Raw genomic sequence first — 19,143 nt, 5'->3', positions numbered from 1 at the left:
TATTATTTTTACATATTCAGAAACCCTGCTACTAGAGACAAATTACTTTAGATGGGAGATGGATTTCATAAAATAAATAAATTAATTAAAATATAAAATTATATAGTTCTATTAGGCTATTTAGTTTATATTTTCTCCCGTTGATTTCCCATGCAGCCAAGATAATTAAAGAGAGAATCATACATTAATAGCATAAGCAATCCCTTCCTTATCGCAAACGACATCCAAAGCTTTCCGCTGAAGTCTGCATTTTAAGCAATATCTTCCAATTATAGAAATTAACAAAGGCTTAAGAAAAATGTCTTTCTACAGAAGATCATTGCTAAATCATGCGGATAAACCAAACGCTTTTTAAAATGTAATATTTTTTTTTTAAAAAATAAGCAAAGAGAATGAAAAGAAAGCATTAAAATGTTTTTATTTAAAATCTACATTTATTATTAAATGACAAACTGAAAAACGAAACAAAATTAAATCTACTTTATTTTAAATTACTTTTATTTTTCTTTAATTTTGTTTTCATTTTTATAAAGAATGTATTTGTTTGTTGACGTTTTAATTTAAAATATGAAGTTATTTCTTATTATTCGGTGCTTTTCATGCACTAATTACACCAAACTCTATCTAGAATTTTTTTAGTGAATATAAAGATGAATTAAGAATTAGATTCATTTAATTAAGCAAATTAAATTGAATGAAATCAAATTTTGTTCAAATTTCCAAGATTTTAATAATAAGTGAATGAATGACATCTACGAAAACAAAATAAAATAAATTATATAATTCTTAAGAGAAATAAGAAGAAATATTTATTTACAATGTGTTTTATTTACAAAGTCCTTTATAATTTTTTTTATTTTATCTTTGATTTAGTCAGTCATCAGTTTTTTTTTTTTGATACAATGTGTATCATAATTTGAAATGCTTCTAAAAACTGTGAAGAAGCAATTAGAACAGACACGAATCGAAGAAAGCAAGCAAAGAAATTAAATTAATTTTCAACTGCTTTGGTTTACATAATAAATGAAGAATATTTGTTCGGTAAATGAATAAAACATGAGATTCGTTGATCAAACACGCGTTGACGCATCTACATAATGTGCATTCTTGCAATACGTAATTCTAGTGACATCAAATATTTGATTTTTGATGTTTTTTTTATTTAGATTTAGCTTTATACGGCACAGACTTATTTAACTAGTATTCAATGAATTTATTTTACTAATTGACTTACTAATTAGTAAATATTTTACTAATTAATTGGCATAATTTTACAAGTAAATTATGTCAATTAAAATATAATATTTAAATATTAAAATACTTTTTACGTACTGCCTCTTCACAATTAATGTCTCATTATATCAAGTAATTAAGATAAATTAAAATATACCGCAATTTTCAAACTTCTGGCAGTGCATTCACTAATAAGCTTATATAAAGCTTAATTAAACAAAAATAAAATAAAAGCTTCGTTATTCAATTGCAATAATAGAAATTAAAAAGAATTAATTTAATTCAGTACCTCTAAAATAAATACATCTGTTTACATTTAATTATAATAATTTAATATAAATATTTTATTCATCCGTATGCTGAAACCTTTTGAGTTATGTCGAGTGAGGTTATCTTCTAAACTTGTTCATGCACTAGCTATGGTTTCGTTACCTTATAAATTAAGCGCTGTCCTCAGTAAATGTCTCTCAAAGTGGAAATGCAAACTACTCTCATTATATTCATTAAGATTAAAATTTAATTACGATCGTATAAAGAAGTCAAATTGAATTTTATTTACGATGATTTCATAATAAAAAAATCGGCGAGAATGTATCCATTAGTATACTACAAGCCAACTAATATGGTCAGCCTAATCATCTGTTATGGATGATAACAGCCAGTTCTATTTAAATAAATATCGTTGAATTGAACCCGTCTAAGAGAAATATGCTCTAAAATGAGATGATTTGTGCTTAAATAAATCCCTCAATCACAATGAAACTCATTTTTATTATCGCCTAAAGGTACCTTTAATTGCAAAAAATGTTGAAGCAAGTTTTCTCATGGGTACATGTTCAGATCTCTGGCTAATGATTTTTGTGGTTCCCTATTGTGAGAAAGAAAAGTAAAAATAAAAAATTAATAAGTATTAGTACAAAAATGTAAATAATAAAGTTAAAATGGATTTCTGATATACCTTTTTATTTAAAACGTTTTTTTCAGAATGTGTCTGAAAATTATTTCCTAGTTTAATAGAAGTCGAATATAATTTATTGCGATTCCGGCTGGGGAAAAAGTAAGACTAAGACTATTTCTTTAACAAAGTAAATGTATTACAAACGTTTTCAAGGCTTTTTTCACTGTCAGTTTTGTAGGGCATTCACAGCATTGTAGTCAAGTCCAGATTTCAGTCTCAGTATCCGTGTTCTGCATTTTGGGAATATGGAATTGTGAACTATCGTTATAATAATAATAATAATAAATGTAACTCTATTATAAAAAAGTACTGTATCTAAATCTGGATTGTAAAGCATATGGAAGGAAGCAGTAATAATTACCAAGTCGTCCTACTTTGCGCCATTGTAGCTCATATATCTTGTGCGTGAAGAAACACGCACAAGATTATGGTCCTAATTACGGACCATAATCAAACAATTAGTTGACTTCTACAGTATACCTGAAGGAGAATTGTTTAAGAAAACACCAAGAGTGCTGAGGAGAGTGGAGAGGATTGCATGATATATGATTATATATGACGATATTATATAATTTCTTCTAGTTTAGTTAGTGGAATTGGAACAGGAAGGTCAGCTGGTACTGTAGATATCAGAAACTAAGGAAGAAAATTCACCTTGGAATATCAATCGTATGGATTGATTCGAAAGAAGTCAGGATGATTTTCAGAATTTGGATAGCGACAGAGACAGAAGATGAATGATACAGAAGGGGAAGTGATGAAAACTCTTCTGTTTTTGTTGCGGAAGCATAGTTCTGATATTCATGATGTACAACGCTTGCTATAACTGCGAATTTGTAATTAAATCGATCGGAATGTCAGTATGTTGAGGCCATCAATAGAGTAATAAGAATGTGTTTTCTTGTTGGATTTTTTATTTACTTTTTGTTTCCTCATTGATGTTGTTTTTATGAGCGAGGAGTTTTATAACCATTGTGATACTATACTTATATGTGTTTCTTTTCATGGTTAGCATTAATAAAGAGTTAATTAAAACTATGAAACGCAGTGAGAGAAGACAGTCTCTTGGATGTCTCTAATGCAGCACTCCCACTTTCTTTGCCATAATGTTGCATTGACAAACCTCCCTAAATATTACATTGGCTTCCGCCAAGTACAGTTTGCCAGAGTAGGTTGCAGCAAGATTTTGTTCATCATGTAATCTATACAAACTAATTTGTTAAATAGTATAAATAAATGTCTTCCCAAATGGAACGTGCTTGTACTAAACCTCAATTTTATTTTATTTTTATCATTATTGATCAATAGCACTTTCTTGGAAGAGTCCATGTAATTTGTATTTAATTTGTTCATTTATTATTATTTAAAGATGTTTTCAAAGAATTTTAATGTTACATTATGTTAGCTGACATCGTCATTTCAGCTGAAATGTTCAACATCCGCTTGTGAATTCCGTTTATAATCTTTTTTAATTCTTTGCTACGGATAAAGTTCTTCTTCCCAGGCTTTGGCAGTTAATCCTAACGATATGTAGGAAAAGAAAAAGACGCTAACTTGAAAGCGTCAGTTGTTTGGATTTTCAATTACAAAACAAACAAACAGACGTGTTCATAAAGAATACACCGTACACTATCCGAACTGTACCCCTGTCAAACAGAAGAATTCTTTGTGAACAAATTGAACATGTCATTTGAGATTAACCATGAAGCCATAAAAAGGAGAAGGTGACTGTAGTCATAGTAACACACCGTAATATAAGTTTTACGTTCTCAGTGTGGTGCACATTAACAGAACAGATGTGTGAGTCAAGCAAAATGTATCGAAACAGACTGTGTGGAAAAATTACCACCTTTGAAGTGTATAAAAATATCTTCTTTGGAGAGGAATTAATCGCAAAGTTCAAAACATTCTTGACAGCTGCTAAGTAAAAAAAAAAATCAGCTAGGCAGTCGTCCAGATTGGAAAGTGTGAGTTCCATCATTTTAGACAACTGTAATGTCTTAGTCATTTCAGATAAGAACTTCTGTATTGATTATTGACAATGGGAACAAAAAGTTGTTATTACTGTAGGAAATAACTTCGGAAAACTTGAAGTTATCAATGATGAAGTACAGATCCCGGCTTATTGTGATATAGATCCTCTCTTAGCCGCCAGGTTTTCAAGTTCGATTATGGAATGTCATAAAATTGCTTTCAGCTGTTTATCAATGAGAAGGCCCAGTCCTTTAATTTTTTTTCTCCTTTTTCGGATAAAAGTATAACAGAAATGAAAGTAAACTCAGAATGTAATGCAAAAAATAGTTTTATTTAAAATAAATAAAAAAAAGTTCTTCCAGAAATTCTTCTCATCTAATACATATAAATAATTTTTACTAACGAAAAACATAAACTGCCTGTGTAAATAAGTTGCTTTCATCACATAGTTTCTGCTCAGATCTGTTAAGGTAAGAGGACGCATTAAAAATTAATTAATTAATTAAACCGCGATCGTTAGGTAATTTGGAGAGTAATCTGTGATGTCGAAACTGAATATTCTCGTTAAAAACGAATATGACGATTAAAAAAAATATAACAATCATAAATCGTCAACTTCATCTTCGATTCACGGAAAGCAAACTTTTGCACAGCCATGTGCTTCATTATCATATCTCTTCCATTGAGTGCGTCACATCTTTATTTTTATTTTATTTTTATCATTTTATGTAGCTCAGTGGCATGGAGATACTCAGTTTAAGTGTAAACTGAAATTGTTCGACAAACTTTAGTCATTTTAATTTTAATTTTAATAATATGATAGATTCGTTTGGTTATTTGAAATCTAAAACGGCATTAAAAATAGATCACGTTGGATCCCCCGCAGCAGGATTTCTATTTAATTTATCTAATATTTGACATGCACTGTACTCATGCTGCTAATGCTCTTATATATTGGAAATTCTTCGTGGTGGATCGGGATAAAATATGAAATTATTAAATTTCTTCAAAGTCAAATCAGTCTAAGTCGCACTTCTATAAAGTCATAAGAATAAGTTATCAGTACTAGATCTTGAATTTAGTTTCTGACTAAGGCAGAAGTCACTAAAAGCTACATCACACTGCTCTTTCCATACTTCTTTGAAGTCACATTCGACCTCTCTGACTACAGCGAAGCATTCAGACTATTTTCAAAGTATAGCGTAACTCTATCTCTTACTTTTATATTTTGTTATTAGGAATGTGGTATTGGTACGTTCAGGCTGATCGTATTAGTACATCACTAATATTTTCTTCCAGGGTAATATAACGGATTTCTTTTGAAAAGACAGTCACAAGATTTAATGCCGGTAACCATTCTGTCTGAAATGAATCCCTAGAGCATCATTGTTTTTGTATATAGAGAGACAAAACTAATGCAGTGTGTCATATATTTTATGCCTGTTAATGTGTGCTTTCTGATTTGCTTATTTTATTTATGTCTTATGTGGTGAGGGGAAGGGAGGAGGGGGAGTGCTAGAATTTCAAAAAGAAATAACCATCCCATCTCTAAATGAAAGTGACTAACTGTAATGTTAGCATCAAAAATATAAAATTTAAAAATATAAAACATCAAAAATATCCATTTATTTGTTGGCAACGAAAAATTACTTTGGATATTAAATACTGTGTTATTTTATTATATTATTATTTTACACAATTTTTACACAAAACCCGACTCATTGTTGGTATGCCAATAACGCAGAGATCGAATCCAGAATAGTTCTTTAAGTATCAATGCTGGCAATTAGAGACTGTGCATGGAGACTTGTAGAGCAGAAGTAGTCAAGCGTGGTTTGAGTCACTCATATCATACAATATCTCAAAGCTAGAAGAATAATCCCTAAAATATGCATGAGACAAAATGCCTGATTAAACTTTCAAAATTTCTAAATATAATGAATAATTTCAGTGGCAAATCACTTAGAAAAACAACGACAATAACAAAATAAAATAAACGTGATGAATTCAGTATTTAATGAGAAACATAAAAGTGAAACCAAATATAATAATTCTATTAATTCTTTTCTGTTCTTCTCTTCTTCTTCTTGAAGTCTTGAGTGAAGGGAAGGGCAGTCAAGATTATAGCACTGGCGACGAGCTTATTCCATTAGTGCTCTTAGTGGTCAAAACTTGGGTCAGCGAGCGGATTATTGGCTGCAGAGTTAAAGCTATTACATATGTTCCTTTCCTCTTGTAATAAATCATTTCAAACGCAACCCTACGGCAGTCCACGAGCTTTATTTTCTGTTTTTCTTTTGCAGATGGCATAAAGTATTATGACTTTTTTTGTGATTCCAGCGTAACGACTGCAAGTTCTTAGTCAGAGCCTCCGTGGTTTAATAAGTGTTGACGATGTTCTTTGGTTGGAAAGGCCTGGATTTAAATCTCATCAACATCGTAAAGAAGTTTATAAGTAATTTCCTGCGGAATATTATTTAGCCCGTTTCATACGCAAATCATAAGCTGAACGTTGTGAGAAAATATACATATATATAACAAATCCACAAGATTTTGTGTGGGACAATTATTATTATCAGCGAAAATAAATTCCAGCCTATGAGCCATTAAAAAAATCTATCAATCTGACCTTCATTTAAAGCGCTTTGATCTTTGCTTGAAATGGATACTAAAAGTTGATATTCAGGTTCTGATCGTTGCTTCAAAGAGATACTACGTAGAAGTTGATATTTGCTTTCTGATCCCACCACTTCGGTGTAACCTTAAGTTTGGGAGTGCGGGGTATGATTTTGAATCCGATCTGAACGAAACTGTGATAGTTGTAGAATCCAGTAAAGGAGCCCACTGACTAAAATCTCTAAATAGTTGAAAAATTAGCAACGAATACGATATTTGATGTTCCTGATTTGTCATTGCAAGACCTAAACAACTGATTCTACTAGAGTGTTATCATTGCTGCGTTTTCTGTATTGATAGAAATGCCGAGTTCATTCAAATCAAACTATCATGCACTCTTCTTCATCCTAAAATATAAAGTATAATCATTATTCGACGAAACATTAACACTTAAAATAAATAGAAGGCCTGAAAGCAGAATCTAAAATACCATTACTTAACGTATATTATGTCACGATTTGCAAATGTTCAAATTCGATGTTTTGAGAAGAAATCTTTAAAATTGCAGCTTTCAAATTTGAGTGCATTCTTAAATCTTCGTACAGCGAGGTCGGAAGGACTTGATTCACGTAAACTCTGATTTTTATTTATTTATTTCCTAGAAAACGATGTAGACTGGACCGAGAATGCGCACAACGAATAAAAAAATAAAAGAAAACTGATGACTCATAATCTTAGATGCTTATAAATAAACTAATCAGTGCCATCTCTAATAAATATCATTAAAAATAGTTTATGGATAAAAACATGATTCAAGTATTGAACTAAAGCGATAAGATAACTGCAATTTAGAAACGACACCTAATTGACATTATTTTAATTGTTGAGAACGTACATTATCTTAATTGTACCAAAAGCGATATTGCTAATTACTTAAAATATTATCAAACACATACAGCTTCGAGACCGTGGCCAACTTCCCACTTGTACAGTATTTGGTTCACATTTTTCGATATCAGAATTCTTAATAAATGTAACAAACAGTTCATTCATTTCGTATGGCGATTCAACGGCCGTGAGCCCCTTTTACGGGGAGGTGCGGCACCACCTCAATCCCCCCCTCTATTTTTATCCGGGCTCGGGACCAACATAGCTGACAATTCAGACCTATGGCTGGAGGGATTGTCTTGAGTATTCCTGACTGTATCCGTGTGTTCACAGGGACGGTTTGCCTGCTTGCGGGATGAAAAACCCAAGATCAATTGGGAGGAAAAACCCTGCTGTCCATGCCCAAGACCAACTAACTTGGCTATGGCTGAGGAAGATCCTGAAGCTCCTCACGTCGTCGATGGGAATTGAACCTAGGACACACGCAACCAGGCATATGGTTGCGAAGCACACAGCCACTAGGCTAACCGCGCGGACAATAAACAGTTAATATTCGCTTATGGAGCACCTTTCAGTAGAACGAAATAAAGAAAAGCATTGCCATGATGCTTTCTTCATCAAAAACTCAATTGAAAAAATTTTACGGAGGCATACATTTATGTTGAAAGGATGGCACCGAAATGGCTCATATTGTACTATTATATCAACATTGTTGTTCTGTTTCATATTTATTGCTAATTGATAGCATATTGGGAATTATTTTTCTTGTGGATGAATGTGGTATTTATGAATATGAAAATTATTTTAAAAGTTCTTGGGTGTTTTAATTTTCTGTCTGCATAACGACACGGAATTACTACAATTCGGCAGTCTTCAATGTACTTTCCACCAATTGCGGATTTAATATTCAATAAATGGAAACTGTTTTCAATACCAGAAGTAGCATTTTGAATAATGTGAAATCCCTGCTTCAGAGACTTATTATGGGAACATATACTATTAACTGTTGATGCAGATACCTGAGTAAACTCTCCATTCACTGGCTTCGTTAACAGCGTCGTTTGTGATGGCGACATCCATCATTATTAATTTGGAATATTTTTGGATGCTGCCTTGTGATTGAGTACTTTATACGCAATAAATACAGTAATAAACTGAAGAAAATAATACATTTGTTGTAATTTAAAAGGTCGTCTATCAATCGAATTACAATTGCGTTATTACAATTATCTGCATTATCTGATACTTTTAATAGCTGATTTTAAGAGGAGAAGATACTGTTAGATAATTAAGGGGAGAGGAGGTGAACAAAGCAATCGATATCATTATCTTCCAATGTGGAATACCCTAATGGTGAACTCTGTTCTTATTGTTCGTGTAGAGCCACACCATCGGCATGGCATTGGTGAGCATAAGTCTTTCAAAAGGTTCATGCGTACCTCACATAATCTCCTTAGAGAGAAATAGGACAGTTGATCGCTTTATAAGCTCTTCGAAAAGACGAGTATGCAGGCAATAACTTTACTTGTTTTCATTAATTTTGCATTCTAAACGACCATTAATCATTCTTCTGCATTCTTGAGTGATATGTGTTGCGTAATGAAAATATGACGCAACACATTTCACTCAAGAAAATTTGTGCAATAATGTCAACTGTTCATACAAAGTCTTAAAAACTGAGAACTCTTTTTTTTCTTTTTCTTTTTTTGCTAATTTATAGCAACCACTGAGATTTGGAGTCGCAAGCTATTGCATCTCGTGATTATAACAGGCACTAAACAAATTTAATTTGCGTTAATAATTATATTTTTCTATCTGTGAAATATCTAACTTATTTATTTACTCGTAGTTATCCGAGAATGAGACGATGTCACAATGCCTAGACTAGAATTATAATAATGAAGGGGAGAAGTTTAATAGATTTCTAATTTCTATTTTTATTTGAAATAACAATATAATTTATTTTTACTCAAAAAAGTTATCAAAACATTAAAAAATAAAATAAAAAATTCGAAAATATCAAATACACCTAGAATTATTTTATATCATTTTGTTATAATTAATTTAAGACAAACTTTCATTTGCGACATGGATTTTTGAATCAATCGACCGTGAGATGCGGTGAGATTGATTCATTCAATCCAATACCCTTGGAGGGTAATGGATGGCAATGCTGTGGCCAGTGAAAAATTCATTTGCGACATCGACAGGCAGCGGACTACAAACCCTCAGATCGTTTCAAACATAAAAAACCGAAATCCTTCATCGCGAGAAAGCTGATACAGCCTGAATGCTCACAATGAGCGGGTAAATTACCCACAATAATCCCATCACCCACAAACTAAAATCCAGATGTAGGGACAGATGTAGGGATGAAGAGTCAAGGACTCAGTCCATCAACCAATTAAGTTCATTTACGACAAACTTTCATGAAGAATCCAATCAGACCATAGCCCAGCTATATCCACTCTTGAATAGGAACAGTTTCCCAAACATAAACAATGAAAATCTCCTCAACTAACTTACGCCTCGCCAGCCTGGGGACACGCGACCAAAAGAAACATCCACAGATTACAAACGATCCAGAACAAATGCCTAAGAATAGCGTTTAATGCCCCCTTGGTTCATCATAAAACTCCAGTTGCACCGAGAAGCCAACCTGTCAGATATCAAGACCTACATGATAGGCATTGCAGAAAAATTCTTTACAATAGAAGATGGTCACCCAAATCAGCTGACTACAAACCCTCAGATCGCTTCAAACATAGAAAACTCTCACCGTCAATTAAAAATCAGATAAAGGGATAAAGAGTCAAAGACTCATTCCATCACCAAATGAACTTCCAAGATCATGAAGAATAGTAAATAGGTCATAGAATTATGAAAGAAGAAAGAAAGAAAGAAACAAACAGAATTATGATATTATTAATACAAAATTTACAACGGGTTTGTTGGATGTTAGGAACAAGATGTTATTGAGATGTTTTTAGATATAAAGTAGAGAAAACAGTTTTATTCATAGCATTTTAGTCTCTTAGGTAGTATCATACTGTGTGTGTAGGCGGCATCATGTTTTTGAGATCCGGATTATTCAGCTTCTCGCGCCGAATAGACGCAGTTCTTTAGTACTGGTCATAATAAAATAGCGCAGGGGTTCTGATAAACACCAGTAATTACCAATGAAGGAAGTTTATCCTTCGTAGAACTTAAAACGTAAAAAAAAATTCGGATGGAATGGAATGTGTCACTCGAATAAAGAGAGCGAGGTATTTTTGCAATATGTTGAGATATAACTTAACCATAAGTAATGACCGTACGGTTGATTTCTACTTCAGTGGATGAAGAAGGAGGAGTCATTTGTATATTCATTTATGAGTTTGATAATAAAACACTGAAACCTTTACATAAAAGTTACAAACAATGAATTGTGGAGAAAAGATTAGGCTTTTATAATGGTGGCATTTTTACATAGATGATGGTGATGAAACTAAGCATAGATATAGTGCCTAATGTGTGTGTTTTCTTTCGAAAAATGGAAAACAAAATCGAAGATGGTGATAAAATTTATTATTATTATTATTATTATTATTATTATTATTATTATTATTATTATTATTATTATTATTATTATTATTATTATTATTATTATCACGTGAAGCCTCCAAGGACTCAGAATGGCGAGAACACTGTATTCCACACAATATTTAAAATCAAATAAATAAATAATAAAATATAATAAACAGATATTTAAAATAATACGATACTTCATATCAACAACAATAATAATTATTATTATTACTATTACATGATATCTTCAATGAGTCCTTGGATTCATCGTGGGAGGGCACACTAGTAAGGAAATTTATTAAATATAACATTGCTTTGGGAATCAAAAAATATACATTTAAGATTTTAATTTAATATTTAATCTCTTTTAATATATATTACTATTATTTTTAATGACTGATTGTAAGCCAGCATAACTCAGCATGTGCGCATTATCAGTCTCGACAAGCTGCGTTCTGTCGTTGAACACACGTGCAAAGTATGCAGTTTTTGACATACCAGGAAGAGCAGCACATTGAACAGCATAGCCCGTGAATGGGTAATGAAATTAAATAAATATGTGTTATTTATGCTTCTGTCGCCTTTCTCCTACTTATACAAACACAGAAAAATTACATATATATTCGGTACATCATACTGCGCCCATGGTAGTGAATTTTGGAACTACTATTTTTTTTTCCCTTAGATATCACTTCCACAATGCGTACAATGTATTCCTGCAAAGTTTCGCATTTGGATCACTGGATGGCACTTCACAAGGCCTTAAACAGGGATAATTTAATTTTGATCACCATGTATATATAAACCGCTTTTTTGTCGTCCTATATGTACAAAGTCTAGTAGTTCAGAATAATTTCTTAATTAAATATGTCCATGAAATAAACATGCCGTGTTTTAAAGTCACTAATAAAATTCGACCCAAGCCTACTATAAAAATAAATAAACAAGTAAAAATAAACGAATTCACTCAATTAATAGTTTCAAAAGTTAGCTTCATAAAAAATAAGGAAAAAACCTTTCGATGCTCAAGTGATAAACATTTTCAAATGCTATAATTGCTTTTCAGATTCTAAACATTTGGTGCCTATTTTAACTTCAAAAATATCTTTCTTCATATAGTCATATGACCTTTCTGTCGTTACGGTTTGCAGCACTCGCATTCCACGGAGAGGTTTTGAAAAACAAGGAAAAATATAAAAGCTTACCGTCTCTCAATCCACGCATTAGTGAACATGTAGGTCTCAATCAACGGTACTCTGCAAAAAAAAAAAAAAAAGAAAGAAAAAGAAACGCTTTTGTCAGGTTTAATTATAAATATGTTTATTAAGTTAGAATTACTGGAAGAAAATAAAATATAATCTGAAATATATCTTTGACTTTATGTTTCGTTAATTTGTGACACTATTCGGATCTCGACGGCATTCTTTACTTAGAACGTATTAGTTCTTTTAGGGAGTCGTTAGCTACTGAGTTGCATCTATCATTCAAATTGAAAGGTTTACTTCATAGCTGCGGAAGGTCACACTATATACTCGCAAAAAACGACAGCTGTTTTGTTTGCCAGCGTGCTATCACTGCCAACTCGTCATCACATACTGTGTTAAACGCAATCATTAATTTATCGAAAGAAAAAAAAACACTTTGATTCGTTAAAACTTTTCTAAGGAATTCTAATTGCTAATATCATGACAAGAACAGACATTTTCCATATTATTATTCTATCACTCAAATAATTATTAACAACAAACAGAGGAAAAAGTAGTACGATATCAGAATTTTTACCATTTTTATATGAAAATACCTCTGATTATATACTAATTTTTAATAAGTGCGATTTAACGAATCTCAATTATTATTATTATATATTAATTTTTTAAATGAATTTATTTTTTTATTATATTTAAATATTTGAATAATTTATTATAAAATACATTTTTAAAATAAAAAAATTAATAAAAGTTTCATATAAATATATTAAATTATCAGCGTGTTCAAGAAACAGTCTCCCAACAGTCGCTTGACGTTGTATTTAAGCACAAGAGAATTCATCAACGAAGCAGGAAAAGTGAGTCCAATAGATGGCGTTGTGCTAGTCGATCCTCTTTATCTGAAAGATCGACGGGTGTATGCAATGGTGATTTTGACCTTTCGTTATGGAAGGGAAGATGAAGAAGTTATGGGTCTTAAATTCTACACAGAAGCCACTCTAGACTTCAAGCAGGTAAGGTCATATATATAAAAACAACAAAAACAAACTACAACCATTTAAATCCTTTGAATGACAGTACTTTATAATTATTATTTATAAATTCAAAATTAATATTTTCAATCTGAAATAATTAAAACTTTGTTAATGTTATGTTCAGAAGCACTGGACAGATACGAATACAATAGGCAGTGTGACAATCCATGTGATTGGATCCTTTTATGATGGAGCTCATCATAAAATACCAGGAACATTTTTCTTGTAGAGAAATGAAAGCATGTATACAAGCTACGGGTGAAATATCTCCTTCAAAATATGTTACACATGACTGAATCCAGTGATTCCAGATATTTTTTCTTTATTTTCAATTAATTTCTTGTAGACCTGTTTGCAATATTTTGCAGTTGTCGTGTTAAGTTCCATACATCCTTAATAAATTGAGATCGTTGCTCCTTAGGAGTGTTTGCCTATTCTGGGGGATAAAAAAAAACCGAGTTTCCGGGTGAAAAAACCGTATGAGAACGGTAAACTCACCTTTAGTCGAAAGAAATCAGGTAAAGGTTCCTCATCACTGACGGGAATCGAATCCAGGGGTATTTTCTAACAAAGTGCTTCGTCTATACTAACTGAGCTATTGAGGTTCTAGGTTTGGCATTAGTGATGGTTATATTGAAATCATTCAGCAAATACCAGACTTCCCCAAATTTCATTTATCCAGGGGCTAAATGAAATTTGGCGTTATTATATTCGATCATAATAATTCTACCTGATATCAGTATAATAATTATTGATATCAGGTAGAATTATCATGATCGAATCTCAGGAAATCTTCACATTCTCTAACAGTGTATGAATATAGGCCGTCAAACTGCTTAAGAATGATTTGTAGAGTAAACTTCGTTCTTGTCATCGTATTTTTTTACTTAATGTATTTGATTTCATAGCTTGTCGCAATTAAATAAGTTGGTTTCACATAAACTTCTTAATGCTGTACTAGAGAGAAGTCAATCCAGCGTGCATTATCAACGTAAGTCAATTATATGCATCTTGTTGTCGGTTTTTGTTTTTCGTTGGAAGTAAACTTCAGATTCTGTGATGGGAAATCCTACCACTTTCTATGTAAACCAGCTAACTGGCCGTAAGTTGAAAAGTTCTTGTAATATCTCTTGCGTCTTCGACGGCATTCAAAGTTTGGTCTTTCTAACACCTGACGCCGAGTAGCCATTGAATCAATTGTGATATTATCCGATTCACTCACGAATAACAATAAATAAATAATCCAATATGTGGGATCTGAAGATGCGGTGAAAAGACTGATTTTAATGTTTTCAACAGAATAATATCTGAAGATAACAAATTTATATGTCAAAATAGATTAAGTTTTCAGGATCATTTCTGACTGATACGATAAACTGAATTATTTATCATGTATCAGAGCAGAATTCTTACTACATTGATCAGTTTACTAAAGTTTCAATCACATTCTGTTTAGATACCTCCCTAAAAGGCAAAATAAACCTTAAGACATCGAAGGAAACTTTGTTTCCTTGCTGGATACGTGCACTATCACAACAGTACCTTTTATTTCGTTCCTTTATCCTTAGTTTGTTTAACAAAGTCTGTTTGTCAGCAGTCTCGGCTGTGTTCAATCACATTCCATCGGACAGAAGTGTATCGTCGCAAAGGTATGGTAATTAACATTTAACATTATGCTGCCCAGAGATCCCTTGTGCAATTTATCAGATTTTATCGCCATTTCGTTGTTGCAACATAAAAGGACGTGCAGTATGACATCTTCTATAGCACCGCTCGTCATTTTAGAACATTCAACGAGTTACATTTATTCCTTACGAGTGAAAATTGTTAAGCTTTTTTTTTTAGTTGAAATTCGAATGACGAATACATTCATTATATTGTAAAGGTTGGACTGCTTTCTATCATACATGTCCAATGACGTAGTAAGGTGCCATAGCACGGAAAGAAAGAGTGATCTCTCCTTTACTTTGTTGCATGCGAGTTTCATTTTACTTTCTAAGAACGGTACATCGCTGATCCGAAGTAGAGAACCACAAGAAAAACACCCTTCCTTGCTATTTTCACGCAGTACCCTTATTCAGTAACCAAAATTTCTAACCATCCACGAACACCTGAATTCTACAGTCCCTATAGGCATTTCTAGACACCTTTTTATAAGGACTTCATTTGACGGTGAGTTGTCCAGTCTCATACGGAAATGGAAGGGCTTAATTTCCTCAAAATAAACAAATCAACTGAAGATCACACGCCATCCTTGTTGACCGAGAGTTTAACGTGTCGGTTCTCCAAGCAAAATATTATGCATGCCATATTGCAAATGCTATTTAGGCAAATGAGTAAAATGAATCTGAAATGTGGGAAAAAAAGATGGCTGTCCTGAATACAGTTCCGATTTCAACCGAATAGAACACATTCGGAAACACTGGAACGTGGAATAACTGAGAGCCAGACCAGTTACCCCGATGACGGTACAATCTTTGGTGAAGAAAGAATAGTTTAAAATATATGACTAGTATTAGACATAATCGAATTACTGAATTACTGAGCGAACACTTTGCAAGAGTATATCATCCAGGTGGTGATATTGCAGGAATTAAAGGAACCAATAGCTTATACGGGAATTGAAGTGAATGAAATGGAGGCGAATAGTCTATTACAAAACCTTAATGTGAATATATCTGTGGGATCGGATAGTATACCAGCTCGGGTCTTGCATAAAGCGGCTAAAGAGTTGTCAGTGCCATTGACCATTTCGTTTAATTGGAGTCTCGGGTCTGGGTTAGTCCCGAAGGGGGGTGGGAAAGAAGGGAAAAGAGTTCCACTGCATAAAGGCGGTATCAGCATATCAGGATTCGTTGTCAAGGTTTTGAAGAAAGTAGTCAAGAGAAAAATACAGGAATGGACAGATGAAAATGGGATACTGTATGGGGGACAGCATGGTTTTATGAAGGGTAGATCATGCCTCAGTAACTTGCTCACGTTTTATAACATTGACGGATGAACTGGATAATGGTAGTGGGTTTACAGTGATACTGCTGGGCTTTATACGACAGGATACGACATGGAATTCTAATCTGCAGCATATGGGGATGGATATAGGGTTGGTGAGATGGATAGGAGGGTGGTTGATGGAGAGATATCAGAGAGTAGTTTATTCAGGAATAGAGTCCAAAAGACGACCTGTGACTAGTGGTGTGCCGCAGGGTTCTGTTCTTGGACCACTATTATTTAATTTGTTCATTAACGATATAGGGAAGTATCTGAGAGGAAATGTTCATTTGTTTGCTGATGATGCAAAGTTGGGTAGAGCAATTGTGAGTGCACAGGATGTCAAAATTTTCCAGGATGATTTGGATAGATTGGAGGACTGGGCTAAGGAGAATGGATGTCAATTTAATGTGCCAAAGTGTAAGGTTATGCATTTTGGGGTGAAAAGATTAGCAGCAGTATACCACATTGGTGGAAATGTACTCCAGGAGATTGAAGAGACCAGAGATTTGGGAGTGTTGGTGGATAGGGAGTTTAAGATTAGGGGACACATTGCAAAAGTGGCTAAATCAGTTTATGAAATCACTTAGTTAATGAAGAGTACTTTGACGAGCAGAGACAAGCAAGTTATTGTTCCTCTGTATCGAGCCTTGATAAAATACAGAGGATACATCTAGACTACTGTGCCCAAATCTGGGGACCAGGGTTTCTTCTTGACGGGGAGGAGATGGAGATGATCCAGAGGGCGAGTGACCAAGATCTATGGAATGAACCTTATTAGAACAGGCTGAAGATTTGTGGGTTGCAGAAATTGGTTGATAGGCGGAAAAGGGGTGATATGATTGAGACATTCAAATTATTGAAGGGGAGGTTTCTATAAGATTAATTCAGAGGATATTTTTAAGAACAGGGCTGGTGGTGGTGGTGGGAGGACTAGGGGCCTTCCATGATAACTGGGCAAAAGTGTGGTTATCAGGAGTGTTAGAACCAGGTTTTTTACTTGGAGAGTGGTGAATGAGTGGAATAAGCTGCCAGAATCTCTTGTGGGTGTCATGACTGTGAATGAGTTCAAGACAAAGTATGATAGATACTGTGTGGATGTTGAATAGTTGTTCTTGACATGATATTTAGGGCCTCCTTCGACGAGTCTAAGGACTCCTTGGAGTTGCCCGTAATAATAATAATAATAATTATCATAGACTGGTGAAAAGTATGCCTCCGAAGATGAAACTTGTGCTAAGAGACAAAGGTTGATCCACATATTTTTACGGTGTTTGAAATTTAGGTGAATCTAAAATATAGTCGCATCGCAATGCTTACTGCAGTTCATTGAAATTTAGATACGATATTGTTATTAAAACAAATATTCTGTATGAAATCGTATGACAATCTAAATAATCGTTTCATTTTGTTTTTAAAAATTATATATCAGACATATTTAAAATGATTTTTATAATTGTATAAGTAAATGAAAGAAAATCGCATTAAACAATTCTATAAAAGGAATATGACACATTGCTGTTACCCCGCCAAGACCAGAGCTTATAGCTCAACAATACCCCATCCATACATTTTCTTCTACACAGATAAAGGGGAATATAAAAAGCATTCTTGCTTTACCCATCTAGCCAAAAAAAAAAAAAAAGGAGGTTTCTCTCCATTTGATGTTTTTTCTTATCAGTGTGTACTTAAATAATTGTCGTATAATTTTTATTTTATTATTAAATGACCACATTGATATATATATATTTATGCTAATTGTTACTAATTAAAGTTAAACAGTTAAATGAGCAAGGTGATTTGTATATTTGCAAAAATAACACGAATACCGGAATATAAGTGGTGAAAATGATGCATCTCATGAAATAATGAGAAGTACTGCATCCAAGAAACAGGAAATTGCATTGTTTTATTGCATACGTATCTTCATCGTCCACCAGCATAGATGTTTCCGCTAGCAGTGCGAAGAGATGGATCGATAAGAGCAACTGCTTAACTTATACTTTCGTCAAGAAACATTTGCAGGCGATATGAGTGCCTGAGATCAGCAACGACAAGTTTCGGCTCTCTCATTGTGTATAGCAAAGCAAACGTGAAGTGCTTGTTTACGCACTACAGATTGAATGTCGTCTTCACTAGAAGAGTACATACCTTCGCTAATGAATCTGAGTCTCAGAGCTATCATTAGCATTCGGTAGGTACATAATCGACTGAGATGCTCACGTCTTCCAGCAATATTAATTGAAAGAAGATCAGAAATGTATACAGAAATATTAGACCTTATTCTTTAGGGAATAATTACACCGAAATTAAACTTCAGAACCAGCTGCTGAATTTGTTTTGCTGTTTCTATATATAGACACAACCAGTAGCAGAATTTTCTGCTTCGTCGAAGTATACTTCATCGAAGTATGTTTGCAAACTTATTAAAAACAGATTTATTATCGCTTTTCTTAATGATTCACAAGTAAAGAGATTATTATTACTAACGCTATTATTATTATGCTAAAATGTGCCTTAGTCCACAGTCGCATGGCCTCTTTCGAATATATTTTTCAAAGGCATATACAGGATCTTTTTTTTTTTTTTTAATTTGAAAGGATCACTTTTTTTACGAACTCTCTAATTGTAGCTATCTTAGTTTTCCATTTATAAATATCATCCACCATCTGTATGA

General features: G+C 33.1%; 1 protein-coding gene across 1 annotated transcript in view; it reads left to right on the top strand.

Moving 5' to 3' along the window:
- LOC150104004 (phosrestin-2-like) overlaps positions 1 to 19,143 on the top strand; it is a 57,410-nt gene that overhangs the window by 26,232 nt on the left and 12,035 nt on the right. The window contains exon 2 of the mRNA XM_090396784.1: positions 13,223 to 13,457. Coding sequence (XP_090252910.1) covers positions 13,223 to 13,457 — 235 coding nt within the window. The remainder of the gene's footprint in view (positions 1 to 13,222; positions 13,458 to 19,143) is intronic.

This window comes from Typopeltis vanoorti, chromosome 8 (assembly GCF_054136105.1).
Source record: "Typopeltis vanoorti isolate ZY-2024b chromosome 8, IOZ_Tvanoo_1.0, whole genome shotgun sequence".
Lineage (NCBI taxonomy): Eukaryota > Metazoa > Arthropoda > Arachnida > Uropygi > Thelyphonidae > Typopeltis > Typopeltis vanoorti.
Note: the sequence above shows the minus strand (reverse complement) of the source record. Positions and strands in the feature narration are given on the sequence as shown.